The sequence below is a fragment of the Acomys minous genome, assembly GCF_964271855.1.
Source record: "Acomys minous genome assembly, chromosome: 12".
Lineage (NCBI taxonomy): Eukaryota > Metazoa > Chordata > Mammalia > Rodentia > Muridae > Acomys > Acomys minous.
The window spans coordinates 72,283,632-72,305,404 of NC_140493.1; the positions used below are offsets into that span (position 1 = coordinate 72,283,632).

The window sequence follows — 21,773 nt, forward strand, 5'->3', positions numbered from 1 at the left end:
TTTTTGTAATGTCAAGTTCTTGGTTCCAGCGTCCGCAGTTTACCTAAACAGAATGGGAGCAGGTGGGAAGTGTGTTGAAGTCACAGCATGGGTAGGGAGTCTGGGGTACTCATCCCAGGAACCAATGGAGCTGAGTCAACAGGAAACCCTGCCAAAGTGGTGACTTACAGGAACATCACCCATAGCCACAGCCACTGCCAGTCTATTCCATATCACCTGCTATGGATACCCCCTAAAGTCTCCCATGCCCTTGCTCTATTACCCTCTAAGCATCTTTCTGGCTATAGCATCCCATGAGCTGAGGCAGGAAACAGAGGCAGCAGTGTTCAGACTCTAAAATAGAACTGGGCGTGGTGGCGCACGCCTTTAATCCCAGCACTTGGGAGGCAGAGGCAGGCGGATCGCTGTGAGTTCAAGGCCAGCCTGGTCTACAAAGTGAGTCCAGGGCAGCCAAGGCTACACAGAGAGACCCTGTCTCACCCCCCCCAAAAAAAAGCCGGGCGTGGTAGTGCATACTTTTAATCCTAGCACTCAGGAGGCAGAGCACTCAGGATTGTTGTGAGTTCGAAGCCAGCCTGGTCTATAAACTGTGTCCAGGACAGCAAAGGCTACACAGAGAAACCCTGTCTTAAAAAACCAAACCAAAACAAAAAGTTTGTTTTTCTGAGACCCGAGCAAGCTAGCATGTAGCTGTGATTATAGATTTGGGTAACACTCATCTTTTGTACGTGGGCTAGGAGTATGCGTTCCAGTCCTTCAGCCAGACCTCCAGGGCTTTGCCCAGAATGGCGCGGTCCCTGGCACTCTCCTCCCTGCTCTGCTGGACCAGCTTGTAACTCCACCCGTCCTATCTGCTTCATAGCCATGTTTCATATGTTGTTACCCAAATATTCCTGCCCCCTCCCTCCCCATCCAGTTTCTTCTAGTGCAAGGACACGTGGCTTTTCACATCTTAGGCGGTGTCTGTGAACAGGTCACACAATTGCTTGCCACTGCCCCAATCTCCGCAGAGAGCCGATGCTGGGGCTTGTGCCTGCAGCCATCAGGCCTGATACAACCCTCTTGATCGGAGGGTCTCGCCCTTCTGCCCCACCACCCGGGTTGTGCAGATGGAGTAGAACTCACTCCGCTGAGTGTCCAGGCACAACTGGGAAGGCAGGGGAGCCTGAGAGCAGGAGCAATAAAACTACTGAGACACTGGTTCTCAGAGTTCTGAGGGAACTCGCAGAGAGTTGAGTCTCCACAAGACAAGCCTAGAGCTTTCTCCTACGGTCTGGCCTTGACTTTCTCACTTGAGACTCTGTACGACTTTGGAAAACTTCTGATGCTGCTGGGAACCACAAGAAACAACCTGTTCTGTCCTTTCTCCTTTCAGACTGGGCAACTCAGCAGGCCTCTCAGCCATGGCTGGGCAGCCAAGTGCTGTCTTCTCCAGGGTTGGGAGCTGTCAGGGGCTCAAGCTCACCATGGTCTGTGGCTGAGGGTCGATGGAGAACGTGTACTTTTCCCCTCATCCCTTCGTCGTGAGCAGCTGCAGACAGGACAGCCCTGCCAGGCTATGGGTTCTGAGCTTTGGAGCGATGAGAGCCACCCGAGAGGCAGCAGCCATGACAAAGAGCTGGCTGCCTCCTCTCTTCTTCTGACCGTAGCCTCCATCTGTGACTAAGTGGTTAACAACAAGAGCCAACCAGGAGCCTTTTTTAAGAAAGAGGGGAGCCCTGGTGAGACAATAGTGCCCTAGGCCTGCTGCGCATGCTCAAATCATCTTATACGGGAACATTCAGAGCATCATGCCTGTGGCAGAGCAAAGCTGCCCTCTCTATCAATCTGGAAGCAGAGACAGGAAGAAGCGGGAGTCTTTTTTTGTTGTTGTATTTTGTTGTTGTTGTTTTGTTTGTTTGTTTTTGTTTTTTTCCCCAAGACAGAGTTTCTTTGTGTAGCCTTGGCTGTCCTGGACTCACTTTGTAGACCACGCTGGCCTTGAACTCACAGCGATCCACCTGCCTGTGTCTCCCGAGTGCTGAGATTAAAGGTGTGCACCACCATGCCCGGCGAAGCTGGAGTCTTGTTCTCTCCTAGTTCAGGCCCCAAATTACCTGAAGACCTCCTCCTAAGCCCCCCTTTTTGTTTGGTTGTTTGGTTTGGTTTGGTTTTTTTGAGACAGAGTCTCTTTGTGTTAGCCCTGGCTGTCCTGGACTCTTTTTGTAGACCAGGCTGGCCTCCTGCCTCTGCCTCCCCAGTGCTGGGATTAAAGGCGTGTGCCACCACCGCCTGGCTTGGAAAGGAATATTTATGACACCATGTCACTAAAGACTGAAGAGAAAACCAACCCCAACCTCTAGACTACCTGGAGGAAAGGCATGTTTTTCTCAGCTGTTTATAACTCCCCCACTTTAATTCCTAGATCAGAGCATTGCATAGGGGTGAGCGCACATAGGAGCTTTTGTTACCTAGGCACTGATGACAATTAGCCTGCAACTAATTGTTTCCAGCTGCTCCCTTTGATTAATCAATCAAAACAAATTTATTGTGGCATGTCCGTGGTTTGACATCTGTAGAGCTGGAGGCTGAGAAAGACTGAGATGAGCACAAGGTGACTACGTGCTTGAAGGGTCAGCGGAGGAAGGACTGGAGTGAACTGGCCGGAGCAAGTTTAGAGGACGGAGAGAGGTGGAATTTAGGGAAAAGGCGAAAAGAGAGAAACCGGACTACCGGAGCCGGTTTCTGTCTCTTATTTCTCTTTGCGTCCCTTCCCAGTGGCCATGCTGGTTGTTAGATCAGCATGTGTTTTGTTTTGTGTCTTGTGTTTTGTTTTGACAAGGCCTTTTTCTGTAGCTACACGTCTAGCCTGCAACTTATAACGTAGCCCAGGTTGACTTCAGACCTCTGACAAGCCTCCTGGGTCAGCCCCTGGAGTACCAAGCCTGACTTAGCCCAGCGTTCTTAGAGCATCTTGTCAGCACAGTGCCAGGGAGAGTTATGAGAGGCCTTACAGTAAGCATCCCAGGCCTCAGTTCCGCAGCTTTACACCTAAACGGAGAACCTAGCAAGTGGGGTAACAGGTGACTTGGCGGGTGATGTGCACGCTAAGCATGCATGGGTCTCTGAATTCAATTCCTACCACCAAAAACCCCCAAACAAACTAAAGAACCCCAAACAACAAAGTAATACCCCCCCAACCCCAATTCCTAGTGTATCTTTTTCAGGTTACAATCCATAGCAATTCTTCTCCAAGTCGTGTCTCCTTCCATTCCTGAATCTTCTGTTAGCAGCTGCTTACCTTTGAGTCTTTTCAAGTCGTAGCACCCACTGGTATTGATAGGGCGTCCACAGCCCTCCATCTGGAGTTCCTTGTTCTGTGGAGTCTGAACTCCAGAGGTGGACGGTCCAGGGTCACTAGCGCCACTTAAGGAAGGACGAGGGTTGGGCCCAGGCTTCTTTTCACTTTACCTGAAGACTTTGCTTTCTTAGCAGGAAAGCAAGTGACAAAAAGTGCCCACCATTTCCGGCATGTTGTATACCTAGGAGAATTAGTTGTTTGGGCAGCATCGGGGGTAGACGCCTCTACTGCTGCTCTGTACTTGCTCTCTCGCTTCCACCATCCCCTCAAGATGGCCATGTTGTTGTACGCTTGTGGTTGGGATGGACAGGAGCAGGTTCAGGGCTGTCCTGCTATGACAAAGAATGGATCTGGTGACTCTCCTAGCAACTAAATAAGTCCACTCGATTTCTATAGTCAGGGCAGACTTGCTGAAGACCCAGCCTTACTAAGTTTTGAGTTGGAAATTAATTTGGACCAAGAAATGGGACAAGGGGCTGAAGAGATCTTCCAAAGGACCGGGGTTCAGTTCCCAGCACCCACATGGCACAACTGTCTGTAACTCCAAGGTCTGACACCCTCACACTGACATACACACAGGCAAAACATCAATGGACATAAAAGAAAAATAAATAAATCATTTCTTTAAAAAACAAATGGGGCAAGAGAGCCAGGTGCGGTGGTGCATGCCTGTAATCCCAGCACTCGGGGGCTGAGGCATGGGATATTGTGAGTTTGAGGCCAGCCTGGTCTACAAAGAGAGTTCCAGGGCAGCCAGGGCTACACAGAGAAACCCTGCCTTGAAAAAAAGAATTTATTGGACCTGACTGGTTGCCCACCTATGTTTCTTCCAGTGTTCTATTAACTATGTGTACAGCTCACTGGGGGTCAGGCCCACTCTAACCTTGGCATCTAAAACAATGCTCCTTAATCTAGAATACAGTAAAGCCCGCTGCTCCTAACTCTAACATTGTTTGTCACAGCCCTGGTCTACAGAGAGGAACCCAAGTCTTGTTTTCTTTTGTTTTGTTGAGTCCTGTCTTTAGTTCAAGCGGGCCTCCTATTCACTGTGCACTGCAGGCTGGCCTGCGGGTCACATCCTCCTGCCTGAGAGCCTGGGTGCTGGCAATACCTGTGCAGGCTTCCCTGTGCCTAGTGCTTATTGTTGTTTTTTAGACAGCTCTGATTTTTCTCTTTGCTGAGTACAGGCAATTGCTTTCTCGAACCATCCTAGTAACCTATTAGCACCATTTCCTGGGGCCCTTACCAGGATGTAGATACCACGGTACAGGAATGTGCTTATATCAATAAACTCTGCTTTGCTTGGTATTATGTTTTCTCCTCCTCTCTCCTTTCCCAAAACAATCTGGGGCCCTGATCCATTCTATGTGTGTATGTGTGTGTGTGTGTACAGACAGACAGACAGACACACACACACACACACACGGGGGCTGGCTTTATCTCCTTTCGTATACACATTGCCTTTCCTCCTCTGGTGGTTCTAACGTTTCCTTGAAAAGGTTATTACTTTGTGGCTTGCCTTCAGGTATGAGTCTGGTAGGCAGGTGGAAAAGTGTTGTAGAGCCCGAGAAGGGCTTACTTTGTCCTGCAAGGTAGGTATACTTATGGATGAGAGATGATGTGGCCGCAGCCTTTCATGCAGAGGACAGAGACATTGTTCTACAACCCTGGAGCACTCAAGGGGATATGGTTTGTTTTGTTTTTGAGACAGGGTTTCCTTGAGTACCCTAGGCTGTCCTTGACTCACGTTGTAGACTCGGGTTGTAGACCAGGCTGGCCTGGAACTCACAGAGATCCACCTGCTGGGATTACCATGCCCAGCTGGGATATGGGGTTTTTAATGTTTGTAAATGATGGAAAAAGATGCCCTGTCACAGGTGTCAGAGTCCTATTTTTCCCAACTGTTAGCCCAGACCTTGGCCTAGCAGCCTTGGCAGACCTGAGAATCATTTTGGAGTTCTACTGCTCTTATGAGTGAGCCCTGGTGAGCTTCTTATGCCTTCTCTTAGGGGGACGAGGAGACACTTTGACCTCTGTCCCTAGCCGTTGCTGGTTAGTCACTCTAAGACTTTCACTTTCTCCACAGCATAGATTTACTACATTCACAGTTACATAATTTTATCTGCATGTGTTATTTTTCTGAGTCAGGGGTCTCATTAGCTCAGGTTGGTCTTGAATTCAGCACTGTTCTGCCTTAATCTTCCAAGCTAGGGTTATAGGTGTATTCCTGTGCTTCAATTACCATTTCCCCCTCAAATTAAAAAAAAAAAAAGCCGGGTGGTGGTGGCGCACGCCTTTAATCCCAGCACTCGGGAGGCAGAGGCAGGTGGGTCCCTGTGAGTTCAAGGCCAGCCTGGTCTACAATGTGAGTCCAGGACAGCCAAGGCTACACAGAGAAACCCTGTCTTAAAAAAACAAAAAAGAAAAAGAAAAAAGCCTGCTAGATTGCACCCACTGGTACGTTCTTCCATTTGGTATTATATTCCAGCCTTCTTTTAAAAAAAAAAGGTTTATTTTTATGTATGTGTATGTTTGTGTGTCTGGGCATGTAAAGGCCTACAAGGTTGCAGGGTCCTCACTGCCAGCTAGTCATAGGGTAATTCAGCTCCGCTGTATCAGCCTCCTTTCATGGGACTTACTGTCCTTGGGATGGCGTCACGCAATAAGGGAGGGAGCAGGTACAGAAGCTGAATTAAATGTAGTCATAGAAAAAGAGTTGATCCCATCAGGGGACTCCAGAGCCAATGGAGTCTTCAGAGCGGTCCCACCCTGAATTCACACCTAGTCTGGAAAGGCTCTCCTGGAGTGCTGTGATGTGGCTGTGCAGAAGCTGTCCTCAGCTGAAGGCCATTCCTGGAGTGCGATTCAGGGGACGGCTACTGGCCACTAGCTCTCTCAGCAGCCGGGGAAACAAGTGTCTTGTGTCAGAAGAGCCTGCGCTCTTTGGCATGCAGGGGTAGAGGGGAGGGCAAGTGCTGTGCCAGTGGGGATGGGGAGAGGGTAGGAGAGAGGAAATACCTCGAGACTTTGAACAAGATCCTTGCTGGGGAGATGGCTCAGCGGTTAGGAGCACTGGCTGCTCCTTCAGAGGACTCTGGTTTGATTTCCAGCACCCACATACATATTGGCTTACAACTGTCTGTAACTCCAGTTCCAGGGGGTTCTGATGACTCTCTTGGCTCTTTTGGGCACTGGACACACATGGTGCTTTGGATGCACATGCAGGCAAAACACTCCTACATACTAAAATTAAAAGACTCTTGAAAAATAATCGCCAGTTAAAAAAAAAAATCTAACAAAGTGGGGAATAAATGAGAGAGATACATTTAAAACTATCAGACACTTAGATAATCTCTAATACTGTTCACCTTGCTTGTTTGTTTGTTTTGATTTTTTGAGACAGGGTTTCTCTGTGTAGCCTTGGCTATCCTGGACTCACTTTGTAGACCGAGCTTGCCTCAAACTCACAGAGACCTGCCTGCCTCTGCCTGCTGAGTGCTGGGATTACAGGTGTGCACCACTGTAGCCGGCTTACTACTACTCACCTTTGAAGAGGGAAAGTTAGGACACAAACCAAATTCTACTCTACTCAGAAGCGCACGCCTCTCCCCACCTAGACTACAGCTGTCCACTTGGTTTCCAAAAAGCTACTTACTTTGGCTGTACAACATTGAAAAGTGTGATTTGCCTGGAACAGTGCAAACGTTAGAAACATCTATACATGAGTTTGGATTTCTAGCTTCTCTTCCTAAATGGAAGTTCTAGCACCAGGAGGTCAACATCCCTTTGTGGCAGTAATTGTCTGGAGCTGAGTGATACCTGCTTTTTAAACATGGGATGGTGTGGGTAGAGGTTCTCCTTAGATCACCAGTCATCACCTTCACTGGGGATTCGGTTTAGACTCTCTCTCATATCACTATGTATTGCCTGACAAGGTTTATGGGGTCGAATTAGGCTGACAGATACTTAATACTGGTTTTCAAGAACTGACTGAGTTCATTAGGGAGGAGGCTGGGGGAAGGCTGGACCTCCATCGGCAATGAGGGGCTTCCCATGCAGGGGAGGAAACAGCACTCTATACACCTGCGCAGTAAGATGACTTCATGACCCACTGGCTGGAGCCTGAGTAAGGAAAGAAGAAACAAGCAGCCAGGACTTAAGGCTAGAGAGGAACGGAGACAATCAGGGAAGCAAGCAGCCGAGGAGGAGGAGGAGGAGACAGAGGACGTTCAGCAGTGAAATGCCAATGGAGGGCAGGGAGCCCAGGGCTCAGCCCCATCTAAGAGAATCAAAGACAAAAGCCAGGACAAAGTGGACACAGCCAAGGGTTTTCAGAGTGTGAGAAAAGGAAAAGGAGGTTGAGGGTTGATTTGTGGCAGTGAAGTAGACATGTTGGGATGCTATTTGGGGCTCTAAGGAAGAGGTTTTTCAGGGGTCCCAGATCTCGAAAACACAGAAGGCTATTTAATATTCATTCGTCTCTTTCAGCACTGTCATTTCTGACATCATATAAAGAAATTAGTCAGTATCTATGTTGCATCTTTAAAGAATAGATCATAGAAACAGCCAGTTTCTGTCCTTTTGTTTTAGTGGAATGAAACATCAACTTTCATATGCATTTTGGAAGGTCACCAACCTACCCAGATTTGAAACTTCTCTTACAGACATATCACTGTGTACGTGGATTACTGGCTTTGTGGATTTTCTGTGGTGAAATGAAAATTGTGGTTTTGTTTCATCTTATCACCCAGTTGGTATCTTTCTGTGTGGCTGATGGCTGATGAATCTAATGTATGCTCTGAGTATATACACATTTTGTTTGTTTTTGAGACAAGGTGATGCTATGTATGGCGCACTGGTTGGCCTGGAACTCATTAAGGCTCGCTTGCCTCTAATAAAGAAGAGCACCTCCGTGTTTGCCTGTAAACACATTTTAACATTGACCTGAGTAAAGTGCATTGAAGAACACTCATTTGTTTTCTTTTTTTCATATTTATTTATTATTTATACAGTATTCTGCCCACATATGTGCCTGCACACCAGACGAGGCCACCAGATCTCATTCTAGATGGTTGCGAGCCACCATGTGCTTGCTGGGAATTGAACTCAGGACCTCTAGGAAGAACAGACCGTGCTCTTAACCTCTGAGCCATCTCTCCAGCATCCGGAACAACACTCATTTCAAAGTCCAATGTCAGATATAGATAAGAGCGCTGCCCCCTCCCCTCCACTGTGTAGTCCTGGTTGGCCTGGAAATCCCCATGTAGAACGGGCTAGCCTTGCGCAAACTACCTTTTGGGAGTGTCCTCTTTTGTAACAGTGCCCAGCCAACCCCACATAAGTCCTTTGAACTCTTGGTCCTGGGCATTAGGGATGTCTTTGTTTCTGGAGAGTGCGCCCTTCCCGCTTGTCCTTAAAGCCAAACTATCTGGTTCCTATCAGCTCTGATCTTGGGTATATCCTGGAACTTCCAGCGCCCTATTCATTCATCAACTAGGTAAAGCTAATGAGCCCTATCGGAAAGGTTTGCTGAAAGGCTGAACCGAAACTATGAATGTTTATGTTAGGTCCTTTAAAGGCTTTTTACAGTAGAGTGAATTCATCTTCAATCTTATATTAACAACCGTGCAAAAGTTTTATTAACTTGGCTGCCCGTCAGTTTGGTAGAGAAATTTCAGGTTGGGGATTCTGGAGTCTCCTGAGAACTTGGATTGCCACTGGGTCTTGCTTTGGAATTTGAGCGACTTTTTAAAAAAATCACGGAATCTCTCTTTAGCCTTCCTTTTACAAACTGTTTTCAGCACCTCCAGAAGCCCCATCGACTGCATGGCGGCGTGCGCCTTATATTTTTAAGTGAAGAAGGCGGAGAGGGACAGAACACAGCCTCTCGCAGAGATCAGCGGCAGAGATCTGCGAAGAAAGAGAAAGCCTAGCCTCAGGACACCTTAACTTCCAACCCCGGGAGCAATCCAAGCCCGGAGGCCGGCGGGGGAAGGGCTGGCCGAGGCGGCGGTGGTGATGACAGCCGACGCTCGGGAGTCGGCTCAGATTCGGCCAGAGCCCCGCGCCAGTCTAGGTGGGGGAGACCGGCAGCGGTGAGGGACTCGCGCCTCGAGGCCCGGAGGACTTAGGTGACGTCACCTCCAGGAGGACTCGCTTTTTCATTAATGAAACCGGCCGGCGCGGGCGCATGCGCAGCAGGCCCCTTCCCTCTCCCTTCGTTCCCCCCCCTCCCCTCCCCTTTCCCAGCCGCGCTCTCAATCTCGAGCTTGCTCGCTCTCCCTCTCCCCGAGCCGTGGAAAGGATCCCACTTCCGGTGGGGTGTCATGGCGGCGTCTCGGACTGTGATGGCTGAGGGGAGACGGCGCTAGTGGGGAGAGCCACCCACAGGCGCCCTCCCCTCCCCGGGCTCCCCTCCCCACCCCTTCCCCCAGCCTCCTCGCCAACGCCCCCCTTCCCCTGTCCCCCTCCCGGCGGGCCGCGCGGGCCCCGGTCCCCACCCCCGTGGGAACGCTAGCTGCCCTCACTCCTCAGCCGCTCGGCTCGCCGCTGCCCTCACCTCAGCGCCGGCCGCCCGCCCTCCGGCGGGTCCCGGACGCCGGCCCGCCCGGCCCTCCGCCGCCCCCGGGTCGCGGGGAGGACATGGCCGCACACAGGCCGGTGGAATGGGTCCAGGCCGTGGTCAGCCGCTTCGACGAGCAGGTAACGGGCCCGCGGCGGGCGGGAGGTGGGAGCGGGTGGGGGTGGGGACGCGGTGGGTGAGGGGAGGAAGGAGCGGATGCCTCGCGGGCTCCCGGGGGCTCTGCCGGTCGGGGAAGGGCCGGGGAGGGGGGGACGCGAGGGGGCGGCCCGGGCATTCGGCTGTGAGCCGGGGCTCTCCTTCCCTCCTAAACCGGGGGGGTGGGGCCTTGCCCATGACCAGCCCTCCATCCCCTTTATCCCAGCCCTTCCGCTCGCTCTTGTGTGTGTGTGGGGTGTGGGGTGGGGGGAACGAGTGACCTGGGGACTCTTTCTGTGGCGCTCCATCTGGATTTAATCGGGTCTCCCTTACTCCCCCTTTTTGAAAGGAGGTAGGTAATACTAGTTAGAGGTTCCTTCTTCCCGTAAACCCCTCCACCCTCATAACTGGGGGTAACCGAAGGGCCCCCCCGTCTATTTGTGTATGTACCTCCATAGGAGTAATATAATATCCCGCATCCTCCCCCCCCCCACTTATTTTTTCTGTAGTTGCCCCTTAGGGGCAGGAGTAGGGAAAGCATAGGTTTTCTTACTTTTCTGCTCGGGGCCTCAGCTTGCCTGGAGACTCCCAAGTGCATACATACTGAACATCTTTTTAATGTCTCCACCAGCGTCTCTGTCCGTCCGTCCCCCCCCCCATCCCCCCTCCCCATAGCTCGATGACACAAGGCTGCCCTTTACGTTGCTGTTTGTAGGGGAAACCGTGATTCTGAAATGTTTCCCCCCTTTTTTCCTTCCTTGATCCTCGAACCGCCACTCTCACCCCCCGGCCCACCCCCACCCCCCCCAAGTCCCTGCCTGCCAGCAGTGCGAGGATGTGAATATTGGCTTTCTAATTGACACTCCCGGAGTAAGGGGAGAAGGGTGGAAGGAAATGGAAACAACATTTGAGCTACAAACCAGAGAGCAGAGACAGCTGGGATGTGGTCCTAGGGCCGATAATTCTGCTCCTGGTTTGTTGTTACTTTGTCTTGTTTTTGACTCTTTACTAGAGAACTTCCATTGAGACGACTTGGGATAGAGGGAAAAGTTTTGTAGTTTAGGAAGGTTATTTTTTTATTTGCCGAGTTTTCCACACATAAAATTCTAAGGCTGATGAAGAGGTAATCACAGGTAGCCTTTTGTCCATGAGAACTAGTTTGATTTTATGCGACTGTAAAGAGTTGGTTTACGGGATTATTGTCTTATGTTTTCCTTTGGTTTTTTGCAGTTCTGCCAGGGGCTTCCTCTGCTGAGGGAATTGCTTAGGATTGAGGCAATCTAGTTTGTTTATTTGGTATAATCACATAACTGATTATGGGATCTGACAGGTACGGGAAGGGCTTCCCCCTTAGTCTGACCAGTAAACATTTTTATAGGACTCAGTCCTTTTGACCTGCTTGACAGATTGGGGAATAGACAGAGGACGTTAAGGACCTACATAGAACTGCATGTGGTGGCACCTGACTATAATCCCAGCACTCTGGAGTCAAAGGCAGGTGGATCTCTTTGAGATTGAGGCCAGTTTGGTCTGTGTAGTAAATTCCAGGATGCCAAGGTTACACAGGGAGAGTCTGTCTCAAACAACCCTACCCAAACCCTACAAGGGGTTGGTTCATTCAACCTGGTTCCAGACCAAAAGGCCCTTAAACAATCTGTTCTAGTAGCCCATCTGATGAAGTAAACATTACTGTATAAACGGGCTGAATTATAGAACATTAGATTTAAAGAGAGCATTAAGTAGAGCTTATATTCTAAACTTGATGGAAAAGACTTGCTGTGCAGAACTTTAAAAAAAAGATTTAAGGGGCTAGAGAGATAGGCTCAGCAGTTAAAAGCACTTGTTACTTGTGCAGAGGACCTAGGTTTGGTTTCCAGCATTCTGAAGGTGGTGGTCTATAATGTAGTTTACAACAGCTGTCACTCCAGTTGCAGGGGATTTAATGCGCTTTTCCAACCTCTGGAACCAGGCAAGCATGTAGTGGGTGCACAGAAGTGCAAGCAAAACATATGCATAAGATGAAATAAATAAATAAATGTAAAAAGGAGAACAATTTAAAATGTGCATAAATGGGGCCTGGAGAGATGGCTCAGTGGTTCAAAGCACTGGCTGCTCTTCCAGAGGTCCTGAGTTCAATTCCCAGCAACCACATGGTGGCTCACAGCCATCATAATGGGATGTGATGGTCTCTTCTGTCATGCAGGCATACCTGCAAATAGAGCACTCATATACAGAATAAGTAAACCTTAAAAAATATGCATAGTCTAGTGGTCCTTAATCCGTGGATCATGACCACTTTGGGGTCGAGTGACCTTTTCACACAGGCCACCAAGACCATCATAAAACACACATATTTACATGACAACCATAGCAGTAGCAAAATTACAGTTATGAAGTAGTAATGAAGTAATTCTATGGTTGGGGTCACCATTACATGAGTAATAGAGCTAAAGGGTTGCAGCATTAGGAAGCCTGAGAACCACTGGCCTGGACAGCCAAAACTGAATGTGCAAAGTCTAATGAAGGGTTGAGAATGATACAATTTTCCCTGTCCCCCACCCCCACCTCCTGTTAAAAAAAAAGATTGTATTTTTATATATGTGCACATGTGTGTGCGCATGCACTTATGTGTACTATGGCAGCCTGAAGTGTCAGGTCACCTGGATCTGGAGTTACAGGCAGTTAGGAAAATCTGACATGACTGCTGGGAACAAAATTTGGGTCCTGTGGAAGAACAGCAAGTGATTTTAATTGCTAAGCCTTTCTCTACCCTCCACCCTCAACTTTCTTTATTTTTTAGAAGTTAAACTCTTTTTTTTTTTTTTTTTTTTTTTTTTTTTTTTTTTTTTTAGCTCAGGCTGTTGTGGAACTTTTCAGTATAGCTAAGGATGACCTTGAACTCCTGATTCTTCTGTGTTTGTCTCCTAAGTGCTGGGATTAGATGCATAGGCTATTATGTTTGACTTTTCCCTTCAATTCTAAACTTTTGGTCTCTAGATTTCTTTTCTCTTCCTTCTTTCTTTTCTTTTCTTTTCTTTTCTTTTCTTGAGACAAGGTGTAGCCTTGGCTGTCTTGGACTTGCTTTGTAGATCAGGCTGGCCTCGAACTCACAGCAATCCACCTGCCTCTGCCTCCCAAGTGCTGGGATTAAAGGTGTGCACCAACACCACCCAGCAAGGACATTAATTTTTAAAACACTATTTTTGTCATCTCTTATAGTGTAATTAAGAGAAAGATACATAAATTATTCAGCACAGTGTTTTCTTAGAAGCTTAAAACCATAAGTTTTCAAGGCTTACCGTGAGAAATTTATGTTAATTTGTTATAGAAGTAATAAATGTTTAATTCAAATGAGGGTTCACTTAAATATTTATTTATTTATTTTTGGTTTTTCCTTTCTTTCTCTCTTTCTTTCTTTCTTTCTTTCTTTCTTTCTTTCTTTTTGTTTGTTTTTTCGAGACAGGGTTTCTCTGTGTAGCCTTGGCTGTCCTGGACTCGCTTTGTAGACCAGGCTGGCCTTGAACTGATAGCAATCCGCCAGCTCTGCCTCCCAAGTGCTGGGATTAAAGGCATGCGCCACCACCCGGCTCATTTTTGGTTTTTCAAGACAGGGTTTCTCTGTGTAGTCCTGGCTGTCCTGCACGTGCTTTGTAGACCAGGCTGGCTTCAAACTCACAGAGATCTACCTGCCTCTGCTTTCCCAGTGCTGGGATTAAAGGTGTATGCCACCATGCCTAGCTTTAAAAATATTTATTTTTATTTGTGTGCGAAAAACCGAGGCGAGAGAGGCTAAATGATGTAATAGGCTCAGTGAGCCTTCCTGTGAAATTGTATTGAATGCTAGATAATTAGGCTGATGCCTTTTGTAAGTAGATCACAGAATTTGTTTTAATAACTCATTAAGTGTAGTTAGAAGAGTTTACTGTTTTGTTTTCCTTTTGAGGCAGGGTCTCATTGTGTCGTCCCGACTGCTCCACATACAGATTAGGCTGGCCCCGAATACAGAGAGCCTGTGTTGGGTTGAAGGCATAGGCCACTATTTCCAGCTAGAGTTTACGTTTTTAACCAAGGATAGAAAAAAGCCTACTAAGTACTGATATTTGTATATGAGGATCTTAGTTATTTCAACTTAAAAAAAATTATTATGTATACAGTCCTCTGCCTGCATGTACACCTGCAGGCCAGAAGAGGGCATTAGATTACATTATAGATGGTTGTGAGCCACCATGTCGTTGCAGGGAATTGAACTCAGGACCTCTGGAAGAGCAGCCAGCGCTCTTAACCTCTGAGCCATCTCTTCAGCCCTGTTTCAACTTTTTTTTTTTGTTTTGTTTTTGGAGACAGGGTTTTTCTGTGTATCCCTGGCTGTCCTGGACTCACTTTGCAGAGCAGACTGGCCTTGAGCTCACAGTGAACCACCTGCGTCTGCCTCCCAAGTGCTGGGATATTCAGCTTTTTTAAAGTTTTGAAATTTCTTGTTGTCTGTGGTTGTTTCACTGGCCTCAAGGAGTGACCAGCTGCTTGTTCCTACAGCCAGGAGACACTGGTGTGTTGAACTGCTTTAGTCCCCAGGGGCTTGCACCTGTGTAAGGATGACAAATCAGTTTACGACAGAACGGATGACTGTGTTGTGCTTGGATTACCAGCTACCGTGATAGCAGACATACTGAATTCTAATGGAAAGTGCTTAGACAGTTGATGCAGTTTGTGCAGCAGACCTGATAAAAGCAAATGCACTGAGCTGCGTCTCCAGCCCTTCCACCAGGACTGACTTTGATGCTGTTCATTTTGACATTTTGAACTCAAATTCATGCTATCTGATGATAGCGCACATAGGTCTAATATTTATGTCCTTAGTTGAATGACTGACTCTTGCCAGTTTTAGAAATAATACTCCCCACCCCCCTTTTTGAGACTGGGTTTCTCTGTATGTCCCTGATTGTCGTGAAACTGTCTTTGTAGACCAGGCTGGCCTCAAACTCAGAGATCCATCTGCCTCTGCTTCCCAAGTGCTGGGATTGAAGGTGTGCGCCACCATGCCCAGCTCTTTTTTTTTTTTTTTTTAAATTGGGAAATAGCATTTGCTAAAGTGGATCGATAGAAACTGAATGTCTCTCCTTGATCTGCTTTTATGGTGCCAACTATGTTTTTAAATTAAAACTGTCCGTTTTAAATGTTGACTCGGTGGTTCAATAAGTCAGGTTTTTTTTTAATTATTAGCATTTTATGTATATGGGTGTTTTGCTGGCATGTTTATGTGTGCACCACATGCATGCTGTACCCACAGAGGCCATCTGTGCTGAAGAGGGTTATCTGATTCCCTGGAATTGGAGTTTGAGTAGCTGTGAACGTCCATGTGGGTTCTGGGAATTGAACCCTGGACCTTTGGTAGAGCAGCTAGCATCTCCAGTCCTCATTAGCTTCCTTCCTTCCTTTATTTTGTTATTTCTTTTCTTTTCTTTCTTTCTTTCTTTTTCTTTCTTTTTTCTTTTTTTTCCTGAGACAGGGTTTCTCTGTGTAGCCCTGGCTGTCCTGGAACTCGCTCTTTAAACCAGGTTGGCCTCCAACTCAGAAATCTTTCTACCTCTGCTGGGACTAAAGGCATGCATCACCATGCCTCACAGGTTTCTATGGGGATTTTATTTTTGAAAGAGAATAAGGAAAAATATGGATATTTGAAAGTGTACTTTTAATGGCATCACTCCAAATGATTTCTTGTAAGTGGGTTCACTTAAACCTGGGCTCCCTTAGTATACTAGGCTAGCCTTAAACTCACAGTGATCCACCTGCCTCTGCTGGGAGTAAAGGTGTGTGCCACCACGCCTGGCTTTTTAAAATATTTTTAGTTACGTTTATGTATGTGAGTGAGCCACTTGGCATGTGTGCTTGGAATTGAACTCAGGTCCTCTGGAAGAGCATATGTATTCTTAAGCACTTAGCTGTCTCTCTAGCCCTAAAGCATTATTTTCATGCAATGAGCTGCTTAGCAGGTAAAAGCAGTTGCCCCAGGACCCACTTGGTGGAATGAGATAATTGATTCCCTTAAGTTGTTCTGTGACCTCCACAAGTTGTACTGAGGCACTTGAATGCCCCAAGGTAATAAAAATAAATAAATGCAATTATTTTCCATGTCTAGGCAAGTGAACCAATTATAAAAGTAAAACATACTTAGACAATTTAAAGAAATCACTTTAAATTTTTTTATTTTATGTATATTGGTATTTTGCCATTTTGCCTGCATATGCTGTGTGAAGGTCTCAGAGTCCCTGTAACTGGAGTTACACACAGTATGAGCTACTTTGTGGGTGCTGGGAATTGAACCCAGGCCCTCTGTAAGAGCAGCCAGTGCTCTTAACTGCTGAGCCATCTCTCTAGCCCCCTTAGGCAATTTTTTTCTTTTCTTTTCCGAGACAGGGTTTCTCTGTGAAGCCTTGGCTATCCTATATTTGCTTTGTAGACCAGGCTGGTCTGGAACTCATAGCAATCCACTTGCCTCTGCCTCCCAAGTGCTGGGATCAAAGGAGAGGGCCACAGCCGGCTGTGACAATTTTTTTTTTTTTGATAGAATACAGTCCAGTTATTTTCCCCAACAGGGTCTCATTATGTAGCTCTGGCTATTCTGGAACTCACTATGTAGATGAGGCTGGCCTTGAACTCAAAGAGATTCTGTCTCCCTTTATCCCCCTAGGAACCCAGTGCTGGAATTAAAGGCATGTGCTGCCAAGTTTGGCTGTATAAAATCTAATTTTTAAATTTATAATAGCATGTTGTTTGTCCCTATACATTGAGTACTAATCAGAATATTCTTTGAATATTATCTGGTGGAGAGTTCACAGTATAAAATGATGGACAAGTATCTTTGATGCTACAAATCCTATGGTAATTCGCCACATAGATTTGTAAAAATGCAAACTTATTTTGGGTTAAAAAAAATCTATGCAAACCTATTTTGGGTTAAAAAAAAATCTATGCTCCCTAACTACCTTTTTATAAGGTTTTTAAGAACATTGGAAAAGTATATTTTTTTATTTGTTTGTTTTCTTTGAGACAGGGTTTCTCTGTGCAGCCTTGGCTGTGCTGTCCTGAACACTCTTTGTATACCAGGCTGATCTTCAACTCACATCAGTCTGTCTGCTTCTGCCTCCTTGAGTGCTGGAATTAGAGGCGTGGGCCACTGCGCCTGGCTCGAAAATATACTTTTTTATGTTGAGGGAATAATGTTTATTTTAGAATTCATCTTTTGTTTTATTTTGTTTTGGGGTTTTTTGTTTGTTTTGGTTTTTCGAGACAGGGTTTCTCTGTGTAGCCTTGGCTGTCCTGGACTCACTTTGTAGACCAGGCTGGCCTCGAACTCACAGCGATCTACCTGCCTCTGCCTCCCGAGTACTGGGAGTAAAGGCGTGCGCCACCACACCCGGCTTGCAATTCATCTTTTAAAAGTGATTTCTTCTAGGTGATTCTTAGTTGGCATGCCATTCTCCATACTTTATTCAGGATTTTCCGTTACACTGTTAAACTTACATTTCCTTTCTTTTGGCAAGGAAACGTTTCTGTGGTCCTGCAGCATTCGGCTTTTCTCTCTGTGAACTGTATTTTCCTTCCTTGCCAGACACTGCCTATCTCTACTGTTTGCTCACTTATCTCTTTTATAGCTGTAAAATCTGGCTCTGCTTCATCCCTCCTTTGAGATTGCTACTTTCTTTTTAAGGATTTCTTCTGGAAAAACACAGTGGTCTTCACACGGTGTGATAACCACTACAGTGCCCCTCTCCCCACGCTCCCGAGGCACAGCTCTTCTTGTAGGAGCACATTCAGATCCTTCTGTGTTAGTGAGATAATGAGCTTGAGCAGCTGTTCTTCCCTTCTCTCTCTTCCCTTTCCCTCTCTTCTTCCTCTTCCTTCTTTGAAACAGTCTTACTACACAGCTTGGGCTGACCTTGAACTGACTATGTGGCAGAAACAGGCTCTGCCTCCCCAGCCTCCAGAGTGATGGGATAACAGCTATGGACTGACTGTACCTGGCCAGATGTGCGCTTTCTTTTTTTTTTAACAGGTCTGCCTGCCACTGAACTGGGGTTTCTAAATAGGAGCCTGAGTTTTGCTGTTAATCAGTGTTTCTGTTCATAAGCCAGCTGTTAGTTCTCACACAGATGCTAGCTGTCCTCCTCTATTGAAAAGGAACTCAGCAGAAACTCTTTAAGGTTCTTTCAGGTTTAAATATTGGGTGGTTTTAATGTTAATAGGATTTCTCTGTGTAGTCCTGGCTGTCCTGGAACTCTATGAGTAGTCCAGGCTGGGCTTGAACTCACAGAGATCTACCTGCTTGCCTGAGTGCTGGGATTAAAGGTGTGCCCCACCACCACTCAGCACATCTTTCAGTCTTATGTACAACATAGCAACCTGTTGAACACTGACCTCACTTAGTTTACGGACATTTCTTAGTGCCTTAGCAGCATTTATTTTTCTAGTCAGGTTGGCTTGATCTCTTAGGTATATGTCATGACTAGCCCTGCTTTACCCAGCTTTTTTTTTTCTTTTCTTCTTTTTTTAAGGATCTTAATTAATATATGTGTGTGTGTGTGTGTGTGTGTGTGTGTGTATAAACTTTTTTTTTTTTAAGCCCTTACTGGTCTTGAACTGATTGCAATCCTCCAAACTCAGCTGAGTATTAGGATTACAGATGTGAGCCACCATGCCTGGGAATTCTTTTTTCTCTTTTCCTTCTGTTTTTTTGAGACAGAGTTTCTCAGTGTAGTCCTGGCTGTCTTGGATTTGTTCTGTAGACCAGGCTGGGCTTGAACTTACAGAGATCTGCCTACCTCTGCCTCCAGTGCTGGGATGAAAAGCATGTGCCATAACTTCTCTGCTGTCACTAGCCTTTTCTTTTCTTTTCTTTTCTTTTCTTTTCTTTTTTAAAACAGGGTCTCTTTGTGGTCCTGGCTGTCCTGGACTTGGAAGTCACCATGTCTACCAGGCTGGTCTTGAACTTGCAGAATTCCACTTGCCTTTTGCCACCATGCTGGCTTGGATTGATTTCTTATGAACATAGTCATCTGAATGGAGAATGTGAGCACTTTGAAGTATAAGTGTAATCAAACATAAGAACATACATTTTGGGCCTGGGGAGATGGCTCAGTGGTTAAGAGCACCGCGTGCTCTTCCAAAGGTCCTGAGTTCAATTCCCAGCAACCACATGGTGGCTCACAACCATCTATAATGAGATCTGATGCCCTCTTCTGTCCTGCAGGTGTACATGCAGACAGAACACTGTATACATAATAATAAATAAATCTTAAAAAAAAAAAAAGCATACATTTTAAGCCGGACAGTGGTGGCACACATCTTTAATCCCAGCACTTGGGAGGCAGAGGCAGGTGGATTGCAGTGAGTTCAAGGCCAGCCTGGTCTACAAAGTGAGTCCAGGACATCAAGGGTACATAGGGAAACCCTGTCTGGAAAAACAAAACAACAACAACAACAACAACAACAACAAAAAACCAAAAAAACCCAAACAAACAAAGAAAAAAAACCCAACCCAAACACACTTTAGCCAGGTGAGGTGGCACACACCTGTAATCCCAGCACTCAGAGAGGCAGAGGCAGGTAAATATCTGTGAGTTCGAGTCCAGCCTACTAAGTGAGTCCAGGATAGCCAAGGCTACACAGAGAATTCTTCTGTCTCAAAAAAACAAAACAAAACAAAACAAAAAAACAATTCTCCCCAAAGCAACCCCTCACCATACATTTTCTGTATATCTTAGTGACTGTTGTATTTTACTAAGTAAAAGTGAGTGACTAGTTTCTAGATAGTCCCTGATATGTGTGCTGATTAGTATATTACATCTTATCCCTTAGTATTTATTGACAAATACCTAGGGTACTGGTAGCATCCTTTTGTAATTTTTGGATCTCAGTAATTGATCTGTTTTTTTTCTGCTTTATCATCTAGTTTGTGGCATATATATATATATATATATATATATATATATATATATATATATAAAACGTGGTCTTTAAGTTTGGGAAGTACAGTAAAATAAGGTTGTGTGAGTTGGGCTAGCATTGGCCAGGTGTACTTTATTTGAAATATTCCAGTTTTTTACACAATTTTTACTTCACTTTAAGATTTATATCATCATCATCATCACTATCATTATTATTTTGTTGTTGTTGTGTGTATGAGTATGCATGTGCGCACACCATGATGTACAGAGGTCAGCACAACATGCAGGCGTTACCTCTCTTGTTCTGTCATGTTGGGTCCAGGGATTGAATGCTGCTCTACAGTCTTGGCAGTAATACACATCCTAGGAGTATTTTCTTCAATCTGTACAATTTGAATAATGTGCTTAAAGTGAAAGCTTAGTGATATGATAACAGTAAGCCATTATAATGCCTTACTTTTACATCTTATTCTTTAAATTACTTAGCCTGTGATGGGGCATTTTTATTGTGGCCTTCAGATTTAGTGTTCTGAGCTTCTGTACAGGCCATATTGTTGAATTATACAATATTCTTCTTAAGGACATGGTGTTTTAATTAAAAACAGGTTTTTCCATGTGTATGCCATGCTTATTTTTTATGAGGAGTTTTGTTTTTGTATATGTATAGGACAAGGAATGAGAAGTATAGGAAGACTTTTTTAAGCGGAAGTTTAAGGAGGAGAATGTTTTATAAAAGAGGAGGAAGGGGAGGATTGTGGTCAGCTTAAACTGTTAAAAGGCTTAGGATCAATACTGAAGCAGAATGTGAGCTCCTTAAGCGCTTTGCAGGGGATCGACTTGGGTATAAAAGCATTGGGTTATTTCATCTAACTTCTTTTAGAACACCCCCATTTTGGGAAGGGAAAGATCAGACAAAGCTTGACCTTGAGAATAGAAAAGTTGTAGTGAATGTGAATTGATGAGTGGATTCAGTGACCTGTAAATTCCTACATCATTATGGTGTAGAGTCTGAGGAAACAGCACTCAAAGGTGTGCTCGAGAAAAACGTCACTGCTAAATGGAGTAATAACTGGCTTGTATAGCACCAACTGAAGTGTCTTAGGGCATATGCAGCACATTGAATAGAATGACCATGTAAAATGGTAGATGGAAGCTGGGCGTGGTGCTCCATGCCTCTGATCCTAGCACTCCAGCAGAGACAGGTGGGTTTCTGTGAGTTGAAGGACTGCCTGGTCTTAATGTTGAGTTCCAGGACATCCAGGGCCACAAAAACAAAAAACAAAACAACAACAACAACAAAAAATCACACAAAAACAACAACCAAACCAACCAACCAAACCAACAACAACAACAAAACCACACAAAAAATAACAATCAAACCTAACCAAAACCAAACCAAACTAAACAAACCCCAAAACAAAAAACAAAAGTTATATGCCTATGATAAATATAGCTGTATGCTTTGAGTCTAAGTAAAAGTGGCTTTTGAGCCATTGGTTATATCATCAAAAGAACTATTGAGACAGATAGCTCCAAGCTAATTTGCAGTTCCACCTAGTTATAATGAAGACTTAAAATGTGACCTCCCCAATAAATTGTACTAATTATCTCACAATAGCAATAACTTCAGATGCTAATTTCCAGAGCATATATATTCTACAGTGTGGCACTCCTAGTTTGGCTGAGGTTGGCTACTCATTTTTTATATTTACTCATATTTTATACATATACATATATTTACTCATATTTTATAGCTTTGGGTGTCTTACCC

At 45.6% G+C, this 21,773-nt stretch overlaps 1 protein-coding gene and 1 long non-coding RNA gene across 9 annotated transcripts in view; one reads left to right on the top strand and one right to left on the bottom strand.

Moving 5' to 3' along the window:
- Positions 1–8,951: 8,951 nt before the first annotated feature.
- Positions 8,952–10,040, bottom strand: LOC311579688. Its single transcript, XR_014773221.1, has 2 exons — positions 9,900–10,040; positions 8,952–9,250 (listed from the first exon to the last, which is right to left on the bottom strand). It is a non-coding gene; the product is annotated as an uncharacterized lncRNA (long non-coding RNA).
- The window catches only part of NF1 (neurofibromin 1), a 250,177-nt gene continuing 238,314 nt past the window's right edge, over positions 9,911–21,773 (top strand). For all 8 annotated transcript variants that reach the window (XM_084750408.1, XM_084750415.1, XM_084750412.1 and 5 more), the window contains exon 1: positions 9,911–10,042. In XM_084750408.1, the coding sequence (XP_084606534.1) occupies positions 9,983–10,042 (60 nt within the window). In that variant the 5' untranslated portion in view covers positions 9,911–9,982. The remainder of the gene's footprint in view (positions 10,043–21,773) is intronic.